This window comes from Rhinoraja longicauda, chromosome 35 (assembly GCF_053455715.1).
Source record: "Rhinoraja longicauda isolate Sanriku21f chromosome 35, sRhiLon1.1, whole genome shotgun sequence".
In the NCBI taxonomy this organism is placed as follows: Eukaryota; Metazoa; Chordata; class Chondrichthyes; order Rajiformes; family Arhynchobatidae; genus Rhinoraja; species Rhinoraja longicauda.
The window spans coordinates 11,816,392-11,836,980 of record NC_135987.1 but is presented as its reverse complement, the minus strand read 5'-3'; the positions used below and the strand labels follow the sequence as shown (position 1 = coordinate 11,836,980).

Here is a 20,589-nt window from a genome sequence, read left to right as displayed (position 1 = left end):
GTATTCATCATTGTTTAGAACTTAATTTGTTTAGTTTTATATTATTCCCCTTGAGGATTGTTTTTTAAACAACTTGTCTTTATTTGATTATAATCTATTTGAATCACTTTTAAATGTCACTGGGTGTCAGATTTAAAGTCAATTCAAAAGCGTTTTGGAGGCTGTCAGAGTGATCCATAAGCCTGTGCCCTCCAATTCTTAGATTCCGATTATCTACCCTAACCATGTCCCTCATTTGTAAACTTATGTTCCAGTGAGAACAAACTCAGCCTGTCTCATCTCTCCTGATAACCACAGATCCCCCTCAGAGGCTCAGCCTGGTGAACCTCTTCTGCACACTCTCGAGTACTACTACATCCTTACTATTGTGTGGTGAGCAGAAAGTACGCAGTCTAGGTTATGATTTTTGCAACATGACACCTCGACTCTAATATCGATGCCTTGGCGTATGAAGGCAAGCATACCAAATGTCTTTTTTACCACCCTATCCACCTGTGCTGCCATTTCCAGGGAGCTATGGACTTCACTCCCAAGTCTCTCTGTACACCAATGCTCTTAAGGTCCCTGCCATTTACTCTATATATCTCAACAGAAATGAAATCCTAAAATACATTGCCTCACAGATGTCTCAATTAAATGTCATTTTCTTCTGCTGATTTACATCCTATTGTATCCATAGAGAAACTTTGTTGCTAACTAATACTCCCCCAATTTTTCTGTCATTCACAAACATACAAAACAAATCACTGAAGAAGTCTGAAGAAGGGTCTCAACCCAAAACATCACCCATTCCATCTCTCCAAGAGATGCTGCCTGTCCCGCTGAGTTACTCCAGCATTTTATGTTTGTAGTCGGTATAAACCAGCATATGCAGTTCCTTCCTACACACTAAACAAATTACTTACATTCTCTTGCAAGCCATTTCTATGTATGACAAAGATCCCTGCACTAATCCCTATGGTACACATGTTACAGATTACAGAAAAACACACATCATCCATTACCCTCAGATACCTATCACCCAGGCAATTTCAGACCCATTCACCAACACCCCTCAGATCCACAGTGCCCAATCCTTCTCCAACTAGCCTACCCTCTAGGACCTTGTCAAAAGCATTATTATGTCCATACAGACAACATCTATCGCCATGCCTTCATCAATCCCTTGGTTACCTCCTTAAAAGTCTCCATCAGATTTGCAAAACAGTGTGACTCCTGCTAATGAGTCCCTGCCATTCCAATCATACATGAATCCTGTCCCTCAGCATCTTCTCCAATAACTTCCTTCCCCCAAATATAAAGCTCGGCGGTTTCCAGACTTATTCCCGCTGTTCTTTTTGAATAAGGGGACAACATCAGCTTCCTCCAAACTTTCAGTGCCTCATCCACGCCTACAAAGAGGCAAAAACTATCAGAGCGGCAGAAATCTCCTCCTTAGCTTCCCTTTGATCACGTTCAACCATGGGGATTAAATCACCCTAATGTACTTCAATATTTCATGCACTTCCTCCTTCCATATATATCGACATGCTCCAGAATCGCTGTGTATCCCCTCCCCCACTTCCCCAGCCTTCACCTCATTTTCTCTGCTGAATATTAGAGAAGTATTCATTTAAGATATCACTCATATCCTCTGGCTCCATGCATAGATTAACAACTTGATCCTTAAGATCATTTACTTCCTTTGCTATCTTCTTGCTTCTAATATACTTCCAAAAGATTCTACGAGTCTCTGTACTCTTACTTGCCAAGGTCATTTCATGATCATTTTCTTCTCTCCAAATTTCTTTCATTTCCCCAATATCCCCCATAAACCTCAAGTGACTCATCAGATAACAATATCTGATAACTGACATGTGTTTTCTTCATTTACCTGTTCAAACATTCCTTGACCAGGGTTCCCTAAACTTATCACCTTTGCCTCGTACCCTCGTTGCTGATGCTGAACTCCTGCCGTCTCGACTTTAAACTCATCCACCATCACCATCATCAGATGATGATGTTTTCCCCAGCAGTTGCTCCCAATCGACCTTTCGCAGGTAGTGTCTTACACGATTGAAATTTGCCTTCTCCCAGTTTAGTTGCCCCATGTTCTCTACCCTCTTGAGCTAGCCAACCTTGCAGGACTTTATCTTTTTTCATGACCACCTTGACGTTCACCAAACTATTGTCATTGTTGCCAAAGGAATCCTCCACAAATACCTCAATCATATGCCCATCCTTAAGATATGGTCAAGTAAAGACCCCTCCCTTGTAGGATTCTCTGTTCAGAAAACTGTACTGTTCAGAAAACTCTTCAATGCATTTTGTGGATTCTACCCTTTTAAGCCATTTACGTTAAGGCAATCCCAGTCAATTCTCAGAAAGTTGAACACAAAGTGCCGGAGTTAGTCCGTGGGTCAGGCAGCATCAATGGAGGGAATGGACGGGTGAATTTGTGGGTCAGGACCCTACTTCAGTCTAGGAGCATTAACATCCCCTAGTGTGACAACCTCCCTGAAGCTCCTATCTATGACACCTTCTACCTCTTGGTTGCTCCTCAATGTGTCACTTCAACTGATCCAAGTGGACTGAGAGGAGATGTAACTGGACACTCTTCCTGAAACAAAATCATAAAGTGCCAAAGTAACTCAGTGGGTTATGCAGCATATCTGGAGAACATGGATAGTTGATGTATAATCATCAGGAACGCTTGACATCTTCCAGATCTCTCACTTTTTACAGGAGGAGCATCCCTCTCTGCTAACTGCCATTTTTACCCCTCAAGTTGTAACTGTGTTTAAAAAAGGAATGACCCTTTCTTGACTTACCTCTTCACTGCTCTGCCTTCTTGCTGAAGCCTCCCTGGTGAAAGCCTTTGCATTCAGTCCTCAAAGCTCACCATTTCAAACCTCAAAACAGCCTTCATCAAATTGACCACTCCGTCTATCCAAACAAGGGCATTTGGGACTAGCGTAGATGCAGTGCCTTGGTCAGCATGGGCAAGTTGGGCCAAAGGGCCTATTTTCATGCTTTGTGACTGTGTGACTATGCCCAGAGTTTGTCTTCCTTTCGCATGCTGTTCCTCAATGCTAAACCCACCAGTAGCAAGAAAATCGCTTTGCCTTGCTTTGCACTGTCTTTTTAAATTTGTCCCCCAAACTTGAAGCTCCTGGGAAATTCCAGCCCACGAGATGTCAAAGTGACGAAGCATTCAGTGTGGTCCTGAAACCTCAAAGCTTCCAGAAGCCCTGCATATGCAGCAAGGGCAACACACAAACTAATCACCTGCCCCACAGGCCATTTACAGTCCCATCTGTGCAAGAGTTTGAGGTTCCCTCAGCCTTGATGGCCATAAAAACCCGAGGGGAATCAAGGCATCTTGGATCCCAAAGCACTGCCTTAGAAAATAAATTATTGCACTGGATTTGTCCCATAAATCTACAGCATCTCAAGATTCCTTTTTTATTTCCAAACTGGCACAAAATCAACACATAAGACAAGAATGAAAGGAGTTCATTTGTACACATTTGTACCCTTTTGGATTTAGCCTTTCAGTTGAGAGAGTAAAAATGGAAGGATCTGTTGATAAAATCTGGTTTAAGGAGCTGTGTATCAGCTAGTGGGTCTCTGTGCCCTGTACTTCAGCTGGAACCAGTCAACAGATCAAGCAGCATCTGATAGTTCTTCTAAAGGGTCCCAGATCTGAAATGTTTTGTTTCTCTTTCCACAAATGTTGCCTGACCTGCTGAGTGCCTCCATTATTTTCTGCTTTTATTTCAGATTTCCAACATCTGCTTCTTTGATTTTCATCTCCTCCAATTCCAGCCTCTAGGTCGCGCTTGGTTTTAATTAATGTCAAAGCCTCAGCTTTGGAATTCCTTCTCCAAACCTATCACTTTAAACAAGCTTATGGGCATTAAACATCTTAGCAAATCCTTAAGTGAAATGAAAGATTCCACATCTCTGAAGAGAGAAAGGCATAATTACTGGCTCAGAATCTGCAGTCAATGGTGATGAAAAAGTGACTGCACTGACCTTGTACAGTTGCCCCAATGACAGCTTCCCAAGACAGGCGCCTCCACTCATCCTAGGAAGACCCAGTTCTGTGGCTGCGCCTTCTGCAATGTAAATGCCAACATGTACTCCTGAGGAAGCAGCATTTCCAGTCCCATCCACCAAGCTACTGTAAAAGCTTTGACTGTGAACCTGACTTCAACCCCCCTCCCCCATCTTTGTCACAACCCCATTTAGCTGGCTGTCAAATCCTTCAAAATTTTGAATATTTCTAAATTTTACATTCAAAAGTCATTAACATTTATTTTAAAAGAATATTAAAATGTTCCAAAAATTAAAAATTAAAGCATTACTAATAAATTACCTTATCAATGACCAGCGCTGGTGGTTAGTCACCAGCATTGACCTAATTTGAGCACACTAATCAATAGTGCTTGACATTGGCTAGTGATGACAAGTACTGTCCAGAAGTGATCAGTAACCAGTGACTAGTGACTCGCACTGATCGGTCGTGACCTGATCTGATAAATAGTGACCAAGATTGACCCGAACGGATTGTCACGGACACAAAGGACTGTTCTGGTGTTTAAGAAACCATCCAGTTATAATAGAAAGCTTTGACTAACAGCTCATGTTTCTCAAGATCAAAGCAACATGGACACAGAAGGCTCTATAAATCCTTGAGCCTGGTCAATGACATCACGGACAATCTATTCCCTGAATCTGCCTTCATCATTCCTTAAAAAAAAAATGCAAAGTGCTTAAATAACACATGGATTCAGGCAACATCTCTGGAGGACATGGATAGGTAACATTTTGAGTCAGGCCATTTCTTCAGAAATCATCGCCTATCCACATCCTCCAGAAATTCGGCCTGGCCCACTGAGTTAATCCAGCACTTGATGTTTTTTTCTTTTGAACCTGCATCCATCTCCCTTATTCCTTTACAATTTTATTTAATAAAAGCCTACCAATTTTAGATTTAAGGCATAAGGTTCAGTTGAGAATTTTGAAATGCAAGGACATAGATACAAGGAACCACACATGCAGAAATCCTGTGTGGTGCTGGAGTAATTCAATGGACCAGGCAGCATCTCTGGAGGATGGATAGGCAATGTTTTGGTTTGGGACTCATCATCAGACCAGACCTGAAACATGTCCTATCCATGTCCTCCAAAGATGCTGGCTGACCTGCTGAGTTACTTCTGTTCTATGGTATGCAAGGACAGCTGGCAGAAACAGTGGGCAGATGCAATGGAGACAAACTTGAAGAACAAAATGCAAGCCCCACAGCGGGAGCTTTTAGTAAAATGAAGTGGCAGCTAATTGTTTTATTTGTCTCGTCTCATTCAGAATAATTTTCTCCTTTGAAAGACTTTGTCCAGCGTCTGTAGAATGTCTAATTAAAAAGCCTAGGCAAGGCTGATTTCTATCAGTAAACTCCTCACAGACGATGAACATCTTTCACTAGGCTAAATGTAACATTGCCTCTCACCGTGACACCTCTGTCTCCTGCAGTATCCCTCACCGTTTCACACTAGGTCAGGGTCAGGTTGCTAAGCAATTGGTTCCACAGCCTCTAACATGGTGGCTTGAGTCTGTGGAAACCCAAGTGATTTATAAAGTGAGCAAAGAAAGAAGTGCTGAATTCCAAAATAAAGAGATAAAGCATGAAAAATGGGGAGCGAGAGAAAAACCCTGACAGACCTTGTGAGATGAGATAGAGCAGATCTGTCGGGTAAGTGTAAAACATCCCAAACCAACGATTCTGTTATTAACATGTCTGAATACTGAAGCGCACAGTCGCTCAAATCTCTCACAATGTCCCTGGAGTTCTATTTATGAGACTTTGCAAAGTGAATGCAGCCGACCACTGCCACAGAATTTATTGCTGCCCCATAGAATACACAACACATTGCCTGTGAATACCGACGCAGAGATTTACCATCAGTCTTTGACACAATTGGTGAGGGGAAGGGAAAAGGAAGGAATGTGTCCCCCTGTCCTCCTCACTCAAAATCCCAGGATTGTTCAAGTATTTTTGTGCAGCTTCTTAAAATATGAAGTTCGCAGTCAGTTTCTATTTCAATTCATTTTGAACAATGATATCCATTTATATAGCACTTTCAAAGTACCAAACTGTCCCTTCTTGCTTCATAGAAGCAGAAGATTTGACAGCAACTTAGCTTTCGAACAAATGAACCAAGTCTGTGTCCTTGGGAAAGGATTAAAAATACACCTTGAATGAGGACAGAGAATGGGAGACATTTGGGGGAATCCAGAGCTTAATACTTTGGTAGATCATAAGATCACAGAGGTAAGGAGCAGAATTAGGCCATCCAACCCATCAAGTCTATTCCGCCATGCAATCATGGCTGTCTATCTCACCCTCCTAACCACATTCTCTTGCCTTCTCCCCATAACCTCTGACACCTGTACTAATCAAGAATCTATCTATCACTGCCTTAAATATATCCACTGACTTGGCCTCCACGGCCTTCTGTGACAAAGAATTCCACAGATTCACCATCGTCTGACTAAAGAAATTCCTAAAAGAACATCCTTTAATTCTGATGGTATTACCTCTAGTCCTAGACACTCCCACTAGTGGAAACATCCTCTCCACATCCACTCTACCCAAGCCTGTCACTATTCTGCACATTTCTGTACATTTAGAAGAATGAGGTCCCCCCTCATTCTTCTAAACTCCAGTGAGTACAGGCCCAGTATCGTCAAACGTTCATCATATGTTAGCAGATGGGATCAGAGATGTGCAAGTGCATCTTTTGTTTCTCTCCACAATACTGATAAGACATGGAACTGTTGTCAAGCAATTAATTGGATAAGTTCACAGCTTTACTGAGTTTTAGAAGTTTTCATACCCTATCTAATTTCTACCTCTTGTCCGTTGCCAGGTTTTATCAAACCCACTCCATCTCCAAATGCACAGACCACAGCGATTCTTTCTTATTCCTAATTGAGAAGCAGGAGTTCTGAGTACACACACACACACACATACACACACACACACACATATATATATATATATATAGAGAGAGGGAGAGATAGATAGATAGAAACATAGAAACATAGAAAATAGGTGCAGGAGTAGGCCATTCGGTCCTTCGAGCCTGCACCGCCATTCAATATGATCATGGCTGATCATCCAACTCAGTATCCTGTACCTGCCTTCTCTCCATACCCCCTGATCCCTTTAGCCACAAGGGCCACATCTAACTCCCTCTTAAATATAGCCAATGAACTGGCCTCAACTACCTTCTGTGGCAGAGAATTCCACAGATTCACCACTCTCTGTGTGAAAAAAAACGTTCTCACTCGGTCCTAAAAGACTTCCCCCTCATCCTTAAACTGTGACTCCTTGTTCTGGACTTCCCCAACATCGGGAACAATCTTCCTGCATCTAGCCTGTCCAACCCCTTAAGAATTTTGTAAGTTTCTATAAGATCCCCCCTCAATCTTCTAAATTCCAGCGAGTACAAGCCGAGTCTATCCAGTCTTTCTTCATATGAAAGTCCTGCCATCCCAGGAATCAATCTGGTGAACCTTCTCTGTACTCCCTCAATGGCAAGAATGTCTTTCCTCAGATTAGGAGACCAAAACGGTACGCAATACTCCAGGTGTGGTCTCACCAATGCCCTGTAAAACTGCAGCAGAACCTCCCAGCTCCTATACTCAAATCCCCTCGCTATGATAGATTATTTGTGACTCACAAACCCACACACATATATCTATATCGATATGTGTGTGTGTGTGTATTGAGAACTACAGCTTCTCAACTGGGAATAAGAAAGCATAAGAAAGTATATGTAATGTATGTGTGTGTGAGTGACTGTGTGTGTGTGTGTGTGTATATATTTTGTTCATTTACTCAATGCAAGTTTCAATAGCAAGGCCAGCATTAATTGTCCATCTTTAATTGCTCTTAAGAAGTGGTGGAGAGCCACCTTTGTGAACCACTGTGGCCTTTTGTGGAAACTTCTCCACAGTTCATGTACGGAGTGCAGACTTTGACTCAGTGATGGCAAGAGAATAACAATATCTTACCAAGTTGCTTTCAGGGCTCCCTGTGTGTGGTAGTGGTCCCCATGTTCTTGCTGCCCTAGTTCTGCTTGGTGGCAGAATTTGCGGATTGAAGAGCTGCTGCAATAGTACAGTGAGTAACTGCAGTGCAACTTAAGGAGGGTAAATACCTCAGCTACGGTGCATTCATAGGGAAAGGAGTGCACGTTTAGGATTGTAGTTGAGGCATCAATTAAATGAACTGCTTAATTCTAAATGGTGTCAAGCTTCTTCAGATTTGATGGATTTGCACTAATCCAGACAAGTAGAAAGTATTCCATAATAATCCAGGGCCTGTGCTTTGAAGATGGTGAAAAGGCTTTGGGGAGTCAAGAGTCAACCATTTTCCACATGATACCCAGACAGCTATTGTAGAATTCATGCAGTTGGTCCAGAACGTCTAATCAAAAGGATGGTGATGTCGAAAGATTCATCAATGGAAATGCTATTGAACATCAACAGAAGGTGATGGAGACAATAATTGGCTTGAATCTGTGTGGCTTCAATTCTTCTTGCAACATCAGTCCTCTTTTGAATGTTGTCCGGGTCTTACTGTGTGTAGGCATTGACTGCTTCATGTTTGCAAGTGGAGCTGAACATTGCACAATCATCAGTGAACATTCCCACATCTGACCTTACGATGGGAGGATGATTATGGAAGATGCAGCTGAAGGTGGCTGGATGGAGGACACTGCCCTGAGGGTGGTTGCCCTTTCATAACCATGACCATTGACCTTTCTCTGAGGTAGGATGTCAACTTTTGCCATTAACCTCAGTGTTACAATGGCTCTTGACACACTTGGTCAAGTGCAGTCTAGATATTAAAGTGCAGTAACTCTCACTCACCATTATTTGTACCAACACCATGCTAAGACCTGAGGCTGAATACACCCAACAAAATCTAACTAAGCATCAGGTGGATGTTAATGGAGAGTACATTCCCTTCGATAGCACTGTCGTCAACACTCTCAATCACTATTCTGAAAATTGAAAGCTGTTTGAACATAACAGTTGTTTGGCAGTCCATCATTAGCTGACCCAACTCTACATTACAATGCTGACTACATCTGAATGCTAGTAATTTGGAATGAAGTGCGTTGGGCCATCCTTAGATGGCGAAAGGCACTGTAGAAATGGCAATGTTTTCATCTCATCTCTCGACTAGTAAATGATCATGGCTCCACCATTCTGTGGGCTTTGGGTAATTTGTAGGTAGCCCATTACCTCCTATTGACATGTGACAAAATACACTCTCTCACTCTCTGGAGCAAAAATGTCTGAATATTTGCACCTTTGAAAGAGGTCACATTAAAGACCTAGTGATGTAGTGGCTTCCTCTGGGTTCCTGTTTGTCAATGCCTTGTGTCCCAGGAATAGGTTGTGTGCAGAATTTACTTTGTTACAAATTAACATATCTTGGACCAAAAGTTTCCATTTTGAATCTTGCCAAATATGTTCAGGTAGGATTTCCAACTACCAAGTGTCCATCAGTCAGGGGACAGTTCAACACATCCACCTCCAACACTTTGTTCACTGACATTTTGACATTACCAGTCAAACTGGATGAAAAGTACCTCATATTTGGCTTGGGTAGCTTATAACTCAATGGTATCAACATTGAATTCTCCAATTTTAGGTAACTAACCTTCAAATAAACCCTCTTCATCCCCCCTCCCCAATTTTCCCTCACTCTTGCCTATGCCCTCCCTGATGTGCCCCAATTTCTCCCTTTTTGCTTCCCGCATTCCTTCCATCTATATTCCTTGCTTTGGCTTTACATTTCATGCCTCCTCTATCTTTATATTCTTATCTCACACTTTTTGTCTTTTACATTCCTGGCCTTTATCAATCATCTGCTAATCAAAATCCAGTCCCTCCTGTATCGTCCGGCCACTTGCCAGGCTTTAGATTTAGAGATACAGCGCGGAAACAGGCCCTTCGGCCCACCGAGTCCGATCTGCCCAGCGATCCCCACACATTAACACTATCCTACACACACTAGGGACAGTTTTTATTTATTTTTTACATTTACCCAGTCAATTAACCTACATACCTGTAGGTCTTTGGAGTGTGGGAGGAAACCGAAGATCTCGGAGAAACCCCACGCAGGTCACGGGGAGAACGTACAAACTCCGTACAGACGGCGCCCGTAGTCAGGATCGATCCTGAGTCTCCGGCGCTGCATTCGCTGTAAGGCAGCTGTACCGCTGCGCCACCTTTGGCCTGTCCCTCCTTTCTTTCAGTTTTCCCTCAACCCCCCCCCCCCCCCCCACCTTCCCCCGCCACCCACAACCACAATCAGTCTGAGGAAGGGTCCCGGCCTGAAATATTGACTGCCCATGTTCTCCAGAGATGCTGCCTGGCCCTCTGAGTCACTCCAGGACTTTATGTCTTTTTTCTCTACTGCCAATTTTATGAAGAAGTGTTTCCGAACGACTCCTGAAAAGACGACCACTAATGTTTGCACGCTGGTGCCTAATCCAGAGCCGCCAGCACAGTTTCTCTCTATCTTCCCTCTCAGTTCCCCTAAATATCTCAAAAACATCAGTCGAAGGGAACATTAACATACATTTCCTACACAGACCATATCCTTTGTGAGGGCAATGTCTCGCGTGTAATTTAACCCTGGTTAAACCGGTCTCTGGTGTGGTGAGGCTCCATCAGCTGCACCAATGTGCTACCCAATTGTTCTTTCAAACATATTGGAAAATGCCAGTGTCATGGATGATAGAACTGGAGATATTCCACTGAATTTTTATTCTTTTTTTCAGCTCATGGGTTTTTTCATGAGCTGTTTTTCACCCACAGATACAGTTTGACTGCCTGTTCCAACATGATCCATCATTCTCTTTTTGTTGGTTATCATCCATGTTCTTTACATCGCAGTTCGCTTTGAGATATCTTAATTCTGAGTGGCTGCTCCATGCATTTGGTACTGGATCGTGTTCGAATGCAGAGTTACTCCAGCATTTTGTGTCTATCTTCAGTATAAACCAGCATTTCCAGTTCCTTCCTACACATTGTGTTTGGATGCAGCAGGTCATAAGGTCATAAGTGATAGGAGCAGAATTAGGTCATTCGGCCCATCAAGTCTACTCCATCATTCAATCATGGCTGATCTATCTCTCCCTCCTAACCCCATTCTCCTGCCTTCTCCCCATAATCCCTGACATCAGTACTAAATAGGTCCCGGTGAATGGTATCAAACCTGGCCCACCAAATCTACGCCAACCATTGATCACCCATTCACATTGGTTCTATGTTATCCCACTTTCTCATCCACTCTCTACACATTACGGGCAATTGTACAGAGTTTGTCCTGATCCGATGTGGGTTTCCTTCGAGTGCTACAATTTCCTTCCAAAGACGTGCGGGTTTGTTATTCTACAAACCCGCACGTCTTTGGAAGGAAATTGTAGCACTCGAAGGAAACCCACATCGGATCAGGACAAACTATGATCACACCTTTTCAGGGGAGATCTTGTCAAGGCCAATGTTAAACAATGCAACAAATGAGCAGCATTGTGGGACTCAAATCCCTGTGTTCTTATGGGTACAGATGCAAGACTGGAAGGACCACTTACTCATCATGTCTGTTTTATGTCGATAGGAACAAAATGTTACTCGATGGATTACATTCTATGCTTTCATCATGTAAAAATAACTTTGAAAACAAATTCTTGTGTAATATAAAGCTATATATATATCATCATAATCCCTTGACACCAAACTATGGTCATTGATTGCTATACAAGGAGAAGGAATAGGGTTCGTTGAGGCGTGTGTAGGAAGGAACTGCAGATGCTGGTTTGAATCGAAGATAGACACAAAATGCTGGAGTAACTCAACGGGACAGGCAGCATCTCCGGAGAGAAGGAATGGGTGACTTGAAACGTCACCCATTCAGTCTGAAGAAGGGTCTCGACCCAAAACGTCACCCATTCCTTCTCTCCAGAGATTCCGCTGAGTTACTCCAGCATTTTGTGTCTATCCAAGGTTCGGTGAGGATAGGATGTTGGGATGGTTTTGCCAACATCTCGAAGAGTGATCCACAGGCGCCACTCTGTGGACTTAGTTAGTATTGCAAAACATTTTCTTTTTGTGGTTCAGTCACATGTTGGTCTTCATGAATCAGGCGAGCTTCATACAAATCTTTCAAGAAAATTAAATATCCAGCTGCTGACATTTAATAAAAGATGCGTAGAAGACAAATGCATTTCCAATTATAAGAATACAGCAGTCTACAATAGTAGCTTATACATTTATCACTGCACTTTAAGCGGTAAAAGTTTTCAGTGGGTTGAAGTGTGGTGTATGATGTCAAGTCAAGTCAAGTCAATTTTATTTGTATAGCACATTTAAAAACAACCCACGTTGACCAAAGTGCTGTACATCTGATTAGGTACTAAGGAAAAAAATGAAACATACAGTAGCACGTAACTGGTTTATACATAATTTTCTTGAGTGCCAAGATAGATTGATACAATCAGGAACACGAGGGTGCACAAGACCATTAGCCAAAGGCCTGTAAGATTAGCAGTCTAATTTAATACACGAAGTGATGAAGTAACTCAGCGGGTCAGGCAGCGTTTGTGGAGGGAATGAAACAGAGGGCTCTGGGGCCCTTCTTCGGACGGCAGTTCCTTGAGTCTCGAGTCCAGTTCATTACTTCACCAATAATCCCAAACCTGACCCATGCAAATATGTTTTGAGTCCGAATTTACTAACAGGTGGAATTTGGGTCGAAAATAGGCACGATCCCCCAGCAAATAATATTTTTGGTTGGACAGCTGGTCCATTGAGAGACCACAACCCAGTCATATTGCCACACAGCAGAATAAAAGACACAATGTGCTTGAGTAACTCACTGGGTTGAGAGCTGCTGACTCAGTCAGAGCTGCCGACTCAGTGCCACAGACCCGGGTTCGATCCTGACAACGGGTGCTGTTTGTCCGGTGTTTGTATGTTCTTCCTGTGACCACGCGGGGTTACTCCAGGAGCCCCGGTTTCCCCCCACATGCCAAAGACGTGTATGTTTGTAGGTTAATTGGCTTCTGTAAATTGCCCCCCTAGTGTGCAGGGCACAGAACTCGTGTACTGGAGTCTGAAGAAGGGTCTCGATCGACCCATTCCTTCTCTCCAGAGATGCTGCCTGTCCCGCTGAGTTACGCCAGCATTTCGTGTCTATCTGCTGGTGATCGATGATCGGCGCGGACTAGATGGGCCGAGGGGCCTGTTTCCTCGCTGTATCTCTAAGCTAAGCTAAACTTAGTGTGTTGGGCAGCATCTGTGGAGGTGATGTTTCGGGTCGGGTCGGGACTAAATCCATCGCCTCTCTTTGGGGACGGGAAATAATAAGGGCAACTCCAGTGGCGTTTCCCTTCGCTGGTCTGAGACAAGAACGTCACAATAAGAAGGAATTATTTGCAACAGGTAGCTTGGCGCTGGCAGACCATGAAACGCACTGCCTGCCGGAAAATACATGACTGCCAATTCACAACCTGGGATGGGTTCACTATGGGTTACAACCAGAAACACGCCTGGCAATCTCTCGTGGTTTATTGTGCTTTTAAAGATAAGAAGTTCACCTTTGTGCTCAGTCCGGTGCAGAAGGGAACTCAGTCCGGTGCAGAAGGGAACGCAAGTGTGAAAATGGACCCGGCAGCGCAGAGCGAGGATGGCAAAGAAACCCGCCTGCAGCTCCACGGTCCGATTCTGACTTTCGACGACGTCCGATACGTGGTGAACGTTGCAACGACCTCCTACCTGAGGAGAACGAAGAAAGAAATCCTGCGCGGAGTCAGGTAGAAGGGTTGCGGGTTGCGCTCCGGATAGCGCTCGGGGTTTTGCACCAGTAATGCCCATAACGCGCTGAACCTCGGAGCAACTCTGCTCCTGGTCAACATGGGGTGGTCGGGAGCCGCACTCCGTTCCCTCCCGTCCAGGCAGCCGGACTCGCGGGCGTGTTAAACTACCACCCCATTCTCCGTGAACAGGTTTATCAGTAAACCATCTATTCGCAGATCCTTTCAAATTATTTCCATTCATCCTTTGGTTCGGTGTGGAGGGCAAAGGGCCAATATGTCAATTTGGTCGGCATGGACAAGGTGGGCCGAAGGGCCACAGCAGTTTCCATGCTGTGCAGCTCAAAGACTATAAAAGCGCTATAAGAAAATAACTGCAGATGCTGGTACAAATCGATTTATTCACAAAATGCTGGAGTAACTCAGCAGGTCAGGCAGCATCTCGGGAGAGAAGGAATGGGTCTCGACCCGAAACGTCACCCATTCCTTCTCTCCCGAGATGCTGCCTGACCTGCTGAGTTATTCCAGCATTTTGACTATAAAAGCGCCACAGCTTCTGATCAACCTCTGCAGTGGCAGAGCGAGCAACGTTGCCGTTTCACGCCAACCCGGGTTCAATCATGACCTTGGTTCTATCTGTGTGGAGATTGAATGTTCTCCCTGTGACCCGGTGGTTTTTCCTCCCACATTCCCCCCCCCCCCCCCCCCCCAGATGGTTAAAAAAAAATCAGATTTGAAGGGGGACAGAGAAGTAAAGATGTGGAGAGGTTTGTTGGAAGTTGCCCTGTAGTTGACCGAATATTAGAGGAGGTTTACCAGAATGGTACTTGGATTAGGGGGTTTCAGCTAGTGGGAGAGGTTGGACAGATTTGGATTGTATTTTCTGGAATGCAGGAGGTGGAGGGGAGACCTGACAGAAGCATATAACATTATGAGAGGCACAGACAGGGTAGACAGTCCAAACCTTTGTTGCCAGGTCGGAAATAATAAATACCAGGGCACAGCTTAAAAGTGAGAGGGGCAAGGTTTAAAGGAGATGTGCGGGGGAAGTTTTGTACACAGAGGGTGGTGAGTAGCTGGAATGTGCTGCGGGGGGGGGGGGGGTGATTGAGGCAGGTGGACTGGTGGCATTTAAGAGGCTCTTATATAGGCACATGGATATGAAGGGAATGGAGGATTCGGGATTATGTGCAGGCAGATAAGAGTTGGTCGTGGCATAGTGTTCAGCACAGACACTGTGAGCTGAAGTGCCTGTTCCTGTGCTGTTCTGTTCTATGTTGTGTGTATTTTCAACCATCTCCCGAATAAGGGGGGGGGGGGGGGGGGGGGGGGAACCGAATGGCAGATTGATCAGTCTGAAGAAGGATCTCGACCCGAAACGTCACCCATTCCTTCTCTCCCGAGATGCTGCCTGACCTGCTGAGTTACTCCAGCATTTTGTGAATAAATCGATTTGTACCAGCATCTGCAGTTATTTTCTTATACGGCAGATTGAATGCATTACGTTGACCTCAAAGTCAACTGAGGTGTGTTAATAGCTGCATCATTAAATAGATCCAAAGGTTGCAGAATGATGTTGATAGTATTTAAAGGTCCTTCACCCATAATTTGCTTTATAATGATATAACTTTCAGATATGAGGAGCGCATTTGATAATTTTAAAAAACTGCATTTGCTGGAAAATTTGAAACAAAAATAGAAAATGTTTGTAAGACTCAACAGTCAGTCAGCATCTGCGGATGAAGAAACCATCAATAGACCCTTCGTCAGAACTGGAAAGGGGAGAAAATCTAAACACAGTGCTGGAGGAATTACAGCTGAAAGATTGTCTGATCATTCCCTCCCCAGATGCTGCCTGACCTGCTGAGTTTCTCCAGCATGTTGGGTTTTGCTCAAGATTCCGGAATTTGCTGTCTCTTGTGACTCCAGCGAGAAATAAAACAAGTTAGGTTTCAGTAGCGCGAAGGTAGGAGGTATATGAATAGCTATGGAAATATCTCTGAATAGCTTACCGAGCGCAGTGATCAACACATTAAGCTTCTTTGGCTGTGTGATATGTAATAAATGGCGAAGCTGTTTAGTCAAGCCATCCAATGCAAAGTAGAATGAGTAAAACTAAGCTAACATGGTGACCATCAGAAATGGTTGGTTCTGAAGTGGAAAGAAAGAATGAGTCCTCAAAAAGTGAATAATTCGATATTGAGTTCACAAGGCTGCAATATCCCCATTTGGAAAATTAATTTACATTTAGGTTTATTATTTTCACGTGTACCAAGGTGCAATGAAAAGCTTTGTTTTTGCATGCTTTCCAATCAGAGCAGATAATACAATCAAGTCAGTGTCAAGTACAATAGATAGAACTAAGGGGAACATACAGAGTACAGAATATAGTTCTCAGCATTGTAGCGCATCAGTTCCATCGACAAAGTCCAATGTCTGAAATGGGATAGAGGTGAATTGGACAACACCCTAGCTTAAGGAAGGATTCAGAAACCTGATAACAGAGGGTGAACAGATAACAGATCATTTGTGAGATGTTGTTGGTCTGAAGCAGGGTTCCGACCCAAAACGTCACCCATCCTTTCTTTCCAGAGATGCTGCATGACCCGCTGAGTTACTCCAGCAATTTGTGTCTATCGTTGGTATAAATCGGCATTTGCAGTTCTTTTATACACACTTGCAAGGTGTTGTTCCGCAAAGTTGCATTGGGCCTAAAGTCAGTGGGAGTGGGATGGGAATCAAAGTACATCAAAGTATTTATTGGATGCCACTGAAAATGTCTCTCTCCTTTTAGTGGAATCATAAAACCAGGCTTGAATGCGATCCTGGGACCCACAGGAAGCGGCAAGACATCGTGAGTCATATCCCAGTAACCATGAATATCACAGTTACCGATAATTACCTGGATGATACTTCTTGTTTAAAGACTGCCTTTCCTTTCTTTAATCAGGCTTCTAGATGTGTTGGCAAGCCGGAAGGATCCCAAAGGGTTCAGATCAGGCAAGGTTTTGCTGAATGGCCAAGTGTTGGCTGCAAACTTTAATCTACAATCTGCTTATGTCGTGCAGGTGAGAGTTACAATCCAGTGTGGTCTTTGGGTTGGCTTAACATGAGAATATTCATACCTTGCTCATTGATGAAACTTCTTACCGATTTAACACACATGATGATCCAAGCCATTAATAAGAATTCTATGAATGCATTCTCCAATATTTCCCCTAATTTCAAATGACTTTAAATCATTTTTTTGAAGTCAAAAAATGACTTGACTCATTCATCAATTGAATCACAGTGTTCTTTTAAATGAAAATTAAATCAATTTCACAACCTTGGAGCTGACCAACGTCTACAGTGTCAAGCTATTCTCAAATGACTGTAGTGTCCTGACTCAGGCAATATTCCTTACAATGTTTGCTTCATATGAAGGTTAACGATCATCTAAGTGAATCGCTGTTGTGGCCCTACCACGCACCGGGAAGCTGACTGTCTGGGATTAACACACTTAGCTTATGACCCTTACATTTGGACAGCACAGAAGTGTGCCCCATGTGAGAATAATCATAGCATGGTGTCCATTAACAGCTGAGGAACGCGCCACTTTAGTTAGGGTGCAACTTATTTACATCGGCGAAACCAAGCGCAGGCTCGGCGATCGCTTCGCTCAACACCTGCGCTCAGTCCGCTTTGGCCAAACTGGTCTCCCGGTGGCCGAGCACTTCAACTCCCCCTCTCATTCCCAGTCTGACCTTTCTGTCATGGGCCTCCTCCAGTACCATAGTGAGTCCCACCGTAAATTGGAGGAAGAGCACCTCATATTTTGCCTGGGCAGCTTGCAGCCCAGTGGTATGAACATCGACTTCTCCAACTTTAGATAGTTCCTCTGTCCCCCTCCCCCTTCCCAGATCTCCCTCTATCTTCCTGTCTCCACCTATATCCTTCCTTTGTCCCGCCCCCCTGACATCAGTCTGAAGAAGGGTCTCGACCCGAAACGTCACGCATTCCTTCTCTCCTGAGATGCTGCCTGACCTGCTGAGTAACTCCAGCATTTTGTGAATAAACTTTAGTCAGGGTGTGCTTTGTTATTACCGTAAGGCACTGAGTCATTTCAATTGAAGAGCCAATTCCACTATTAGCAGATGTTTCTCCACTGTCCAGTTCTGAGTGAATTTAATGATACCACAACTTTAGTACGAGAAGAAGCCCAGATGCAACACCTTTGGAAAAGGAAAAAAACACATTGTACAAAGTGTTGTTAATTTAGCAAAATGTTCCAAAGTACATCCCAGGATTATTATCAAATATGATATGTGTAGGAAGGAACTGCAGATGCTAGTTTGAATCGAAGATAGACACAATAAGCTGGAGTAACTCAGCGGGACAGGCAGCATCTCTGGACGTTTTGGGTCGAGACCCTTCTTCAGATTAGTTAGGGATAAGGGAAATGAGTGATATAGGCAATAATGTAGAGAGATAAATAACAATGAATAAAAGATATGCAAAAAAGTAACGATGATAAAGGAAACTGGCCATTGTTAGCTTTTTGTTGGATGAAAACGAGAAGCTTGTGCGACTTGGGTGGGGGAGGGATTAAGAGAGAGGGAATGCCGGGGATACCTGAAGTGAGAGAAATCAAGGATCATACCACTGGGCTGTAAGCTGCCCAAGAGAAATATGAGATGCTATTCCTCCAATTTGCATTTAGCCTCACTCTGACAATGGAGGAGATCTAGGACAGGAAGGTCTGCGTGGGAATGGGAAGGAGAATTAAAGTGTTTAGCAACCGGGAGATCAGGTAGGTCCGGGCGGACTGAGTGAATGTGCTCAGCGAAATGATTGCCCAGACTACGTTTGGTCTCACCAATGTATAAGAGTCCCCATCTTGAACAAAGGATACAGTTGATGAGGTATATATGATGCCTAGTCGCATACGGAGAAGTTAAAAAATCTTTGTACTTAATATAATTGTATTTATTTGTTTTTGCATTTATTGCATATATGTTTGTACGCACCGTCAGGATTGGCTATTTTTTTAATTTCGTTGTACTCGTTGCAATGACAATAAATGAATATTATTATTATTATTATTATATTATTAAATGGTCAAAATGCAGGTTTGAAAGGCGGGGAAGATGTAAAGCGGTGGTTGTAAGTTGCCCAATAAAATATAGGACGTGGAAACGTACAGCAACAGAGCAGGCCCTTCAGCCCACAATTATCTGTGCGAAACGTGATGCCATGATAAATTAATCTCATCTACCTGCACATTGACCCATTTCCCTCCATTTCCTGCATATTCATGATATTTAAAAGCTTCTGACATGCCACTGCCATACCTGCCTCCACCACCACCACCACCCCTGGCAGCACAGTCCATGCACAGAACTTTCATTGTGATGTTGTGGAAGAACTGATGCCAGCAGGTGATCATGAATACATGAGAAGCAGGATCACACTTGCTCCTCCTTTGCATCTGTTCACCTTTCAGCAAGATCATGACCACACTTCCACTCTCCAATCCACTCTACTGCCGATGCCCATGAGAACTCTGGAAGATGTTTAGAGAATTACCTGTTGGCAAAGCTCACTGGAAAGAACATCACTCGTTCAAGTGATCACTTGTGCAATCTCTGCTCATGTCACTAACAGTCATTTTCTGCGTCATCCAGTCCCAAAATATCAAAACTCAGGTAAACTACATCTTCCCAAAGATACAACATTGATATTCTGGTTATCTAATTTTCCAGCATCCGCTCTGCTATAGCAACACATTGTGTAAAGTATTCAAAATAGCAATATCTATTTGGCTTATAGCAAATCTCTAATTCAAGTCTAAAGTACCCCATTACCTCCTGGTGTCGGAGGCTGGTGTTCAGTCACTGATTATGGCATGAGGGGGGCTATTTCTATAATAATGTCATCCATAAGGTCATAAGGATATAAGGTCATAAGGAATAGGACTAGAATTAGGCCATTCAGCCCATCAAGTCTCTTCCACTATTCAATCATGGCTGATAGACAATAGACAATAGGTGTAGGAGGAGGCCATTCGGCCCTTCGAGCCAGCACCGCCATTCAATGTGATCATGGCTGATCATTCTCAATCAGTACCCCATTCCTGCCTTCTCCCCATACCCCCTGACTCCGCTATCCTTAAGAGCTCTATCTAGCTCTCTCTTGAATGCATTCAGAGAATTGGCCTCCACTGCCTTCTGAGGCAGAGAATTCCACAGATTCACAACTCTCTGACTGAAAAAGTTTTTCCTCATCTCAGTTCTAAATGGCCTACCCCTTATTCTTAAACTGTGGCCTCTTGTTCTGGACTCCCCCAACATTGGGAACATGTTTCCTGCCTCTAACGTGTCCAACCCCTTAATAATCTTATACGTTTCGATCCATCTCTCCCTCCTTACCACATTCTCCAGCCTTCACCCCATAACCTCTGATACCTGTAGTAATCAAGAATTTATCTCTGATTTAAAAATTACCACTGACTTGGCCTCTAGAGCCTTATGTTACAAATAATTCCACAGATTAACCACCCTCTGATGAAATAAATTTCTCCTTATCTCCTTCCAAAAAGAACGTCCTTTAATTCTGAGGCTATGACATCCATTGTAACATGCGATTTTATTGAAGTGAACATAATATTGCAATTTTTTTAACAAGAACACATGAAAACAGGAGGAGGAGGAGTAGGTAAACTGGCCGC

General features: G+C 43.5%; 1 protein-coding gene across 1 annotated transcript in view; it reads left to right on the top strand.

Moving 5' to 3' along the window:
- The first annotated feature begins 13,728 nt into the window (after window positions 1–13,728).
- The window catches only part of LOC144609910 (broad substrate specificity ATP-binding cassette transporter ABCG2-like), a 30,146-nt gene continuing 23,285 nt past the window's right edge, over window positions 13,729–20,589 (top strand). Inside the window, exons 1-3 of the mRNA XM_078428308.1 lie at window positions 13,729–13,880; window positions 16,675–16,734; window positions 16,831–16,948. Of these exons, the coding sequence (XP_078284434.1) occupies window positions 13,729–13,880; window positions 16,675–16,734; window positions 16,831–16,948 (330 nt within the window). The remainder of the gene's footprint in view (window positions 13,881–16,674; window positions 16,735–16,830; window positions 16,949–20,589) is intronic.